Below are 3,050 nucleotides of genomic sequence, written 5' to 3'. Positions count from 1 at the left end.
CATCTTAGGAAAGAAGTGGAGTGAAGAAAAGCTAAATGACTTCCAATTTAAATACCTAAATAAGTTGTGGAGAGAAGAGAGGTGGAAAGAAATTACTTTTATCTGGTCCTCAGAGAGAAATGAAGTGAAATGTTTGGGTACAACAATTATAGCACAACTTAAAAACTACTCAAAAGTCACAACCCAAAAGAACCATCAACTGAACATCCAAAAGAACCAGCTTCTATAAACAGAAATTTTTAAGTCTGTTTTTTCCCTACATCAACCCTAGGTCTCCTACCTCCCATTGTGTATGTCACAAGGTCAGTAGCCTCTAATGAATCACCCAATGAAAAAAGCCAAACAGACATGTCTAAGTCATTATTTTCCCTACATCACCTACACAACCCGTCAATGATGTAAAAGATTTTGTTCTTTCTCATCTTTTAGCTGTAGGTAACTTTAATTTTACTTTATTTAACAAAGCAATGGTTCCATACAGTGAGATAATTAGACTTGCTTAATTATAAACAATGGCATCAAAGCAACACTGCTATATTCTTATTTAATTTTTAAGCTTCTTTAGTGAGGTAGAAACAATAAAGTTTTAAGTACCTCTGAGGTTCCTACAAGAAAGGATAATGTTGACTTATCAGCTTCAAATCCTGGACTGAGTTTGAACAGCCTAACAAGCATCAGAATTCTTCAATTGATCAAGATAGGGTATTACAAACCTTCTAGTCAATTTTTATGATATAAATCAATAACCATTTTTTTAATAGATTGAGAAATAAATCAATTTGCCATGTATAATGCTATCAATATATTCAAAATCATCCAGAACTGTTGAGCTGCTAATTTATACTTGAAAAGGACACAGAACAGAACATAGTCCACAAGGATTTAACCTCTTCTTCTTCTTCTTACAACAAGTGGGGGGAGGGGGGATTCAAACAAGGTTCTCCTCCATTAGAGGACCAGACAATACTGGCCAACCTAAGTTCCTCTTTAAACTATAAATAGGGCATTGACATTGGCTTTCACCCATCCACTGAGATACATACAAAAAACTTCATAGAACTCTATTAAGACTGATTGCTAAGCTAACTACTAAACACCTCGTCTAAAGTAGCCTACTTAAGATTCATAAATCAAAGTAGAAGAACTGCAAAAGGTCAAAAGATAAATTAAACTGTTCCAAACATTGCTACACTTGAAGTAAAGGTACACAAAATCAACAGAGGAGAGCTCACAAAGCATTTGCAATAATCTGTAACTAAGTTAAACTATTCCAATCAACCCTTATCTATGCAACTTCACTGCATTGAGTAGAAGGCCGAGGTCATGCTAAAACAAAAGGTAGATTATATACATTCCAAGTTTACAATGCAAAGCAACCAAATTGAGCATTGCAAAAATATTTCAAACCTTGCTACAAGGAAGCCGCCTTGATCGCCCTCTGCAATTCAGATTCTACATCACTCACCCGGTTTGTGGGCTTCTTTGATTCCCTTTGTCCATTCTCTTCTCCGCCACTCTTCTTGCTCCTCCACCGATCAAACTCGCTAGAACTCTCACTAGTAGGTGGCAACACCTTCTTTCCTATAACATCACGCTCTCCACGGAAATTTTTCACAGAAATTCCCGATCTCATCTCCTCCAAACTCTGCTTCATCTCTCTATTTTCCTTCTCCAAAGATTCCAAATCCTTTCTCATCCAAAAGCTCATTCCCTTCAACAATTCCAAATCACCCACATTATTCTCACCACTGTTCTTCACTACCTCCTTCACCTCCTCAACCCTTTCTATACCAATCTTATTCACCCTCAAGTAAGGCATTGTCTTTCTCAAATCAGCCGGAAAATTCACGCCCCATCGCATATTCACTGTTAGCCTTTTGGTCACTGGAAAAACCGTTCTTGCCATAACAGCGACTCCATGCAAAATTCCATCTTTCCCACTATCATTCAAAGCCAACTGCCTCTCTGGCACAAGCCCAATTCCAGAATTTAAATCAACCCCACAATTCTTCAAAGATTCAGGATTTGTAAATCCATCTTTGCGACTACAAGGCTCCAATTTCAGCTCCTGCCAAACAGATAACTCTTCTGACACAAACCCACTTCCAAGCTTGCTATTTGAAAATGACCCAGAATCAAAAGATTCAAAACTGACCGCCCCATTGGAGTAAGACCCAGAATTCACTTTAACACCACCGTTGGAGAAAGACCCAGAAACCTGATTAGAAGGAGGGTCAGAAAAAGTGGATCTTTTGAGAGAAAAGTGACCTAATTGGGGCTTGAAATGGAGAGAGAAAGTGGGAATGGGAGCGTTTGTAGGGGAAAGGGAGAAATTGGCAGAAAAGACAAGAGGGGAGTCGTGTGGAGAGCCAAAGAGGCCAAGGCCAGACTTAAGGGAGAGAGAGAAAGGAGAGGATACTGTAGTGGTGGCGGTGGGGAAATAGGAGAGCTTGAGAGAAGGACCAGAGGGAAAGTTGGTGGAGAGTGAAAAGGAGAGGTCTGAGGAGGAGCTGATGGTGGATGCGGTGGTGGTGGAGATGAAAGGTTGGTTGAATATGGTAATGGGTAATTTGGCTTTGAGGATTGGGTTTTGGTTTTGGTTTTGGTTATGGTTATGGTTATGGTTATGGTTATGGTGGTTGGGGTTATCTTGAAACTTGAGGGAGAGCTTCATGATTTGTGCGAATGTCAGTGTTTGCGTGTAAAGAGTAAGGAGTCGGGACTTAAAAGGGGTTGCGGAATGAGATGAAATAGTCAATAGTGACTCGCTCCACGGATGTGCGATGTGAATTTATGATCGGCCAAAGGGTAGTCAAGTGAAAACTCGGGAGCAGGAGCTTTGTCAACGATAGTGGGATGCTTTTACTCTAACAAAAATTCTGCGCGCACCAATACTGTAGCAGCTATTCCTGAGGCTTCCAAAAAAAAAAAAACCTTATTTGAACTTTGAACTTGAGATTTTTATTTCAAAGTAAAAATTAGATGAACTATCACCTTGCAAATATGACGTGTGGAAAAAAAAATGCTCAAAATTTTACATATATATACAC

The 3,050-nt window shown here is 39.2% G+C and overlaps 1 protein-coding gene across 1 annotated transcript; it reads right to left on the bottom strand.

Annotated features, from left to right (window-relative positions):
• Positions 1–1,411: 1,411 nt before the first annotated feature.
• LOC142611938 (uncharacterized) lies at positions 1,412–2,674 on the bottom strand. The gene has a single exon (XM_075784086.1). The coding sequence runs from the start codon at positions 2,672–2,674 to the stop codon at positions 1,412–1,414; it is 1,263 nt and encodes a 420-aa protein (XP_075640201.1).
• Positions 2,675–3,050: the final 376 nt, after the last annotated feature.

This window comes from Castanea sativa, chromosome 10 (genome assembly GCF_040712315.1).
Source record: "Castanea sativa cultivar Marrone di Chiusa Pesio chromosome 10, ASM4071231v1".
Taxonomy (NCBI): domain Eukaryota; kingdom Viridiplantae; phylum Streptophyta; class Magnoliopsida; order Fagales; family Fagaceae; genus Castanea; species Castanea sativa.
This window is presented reverse-complemented; position numbering and strand designations above follow the sequence as displayed.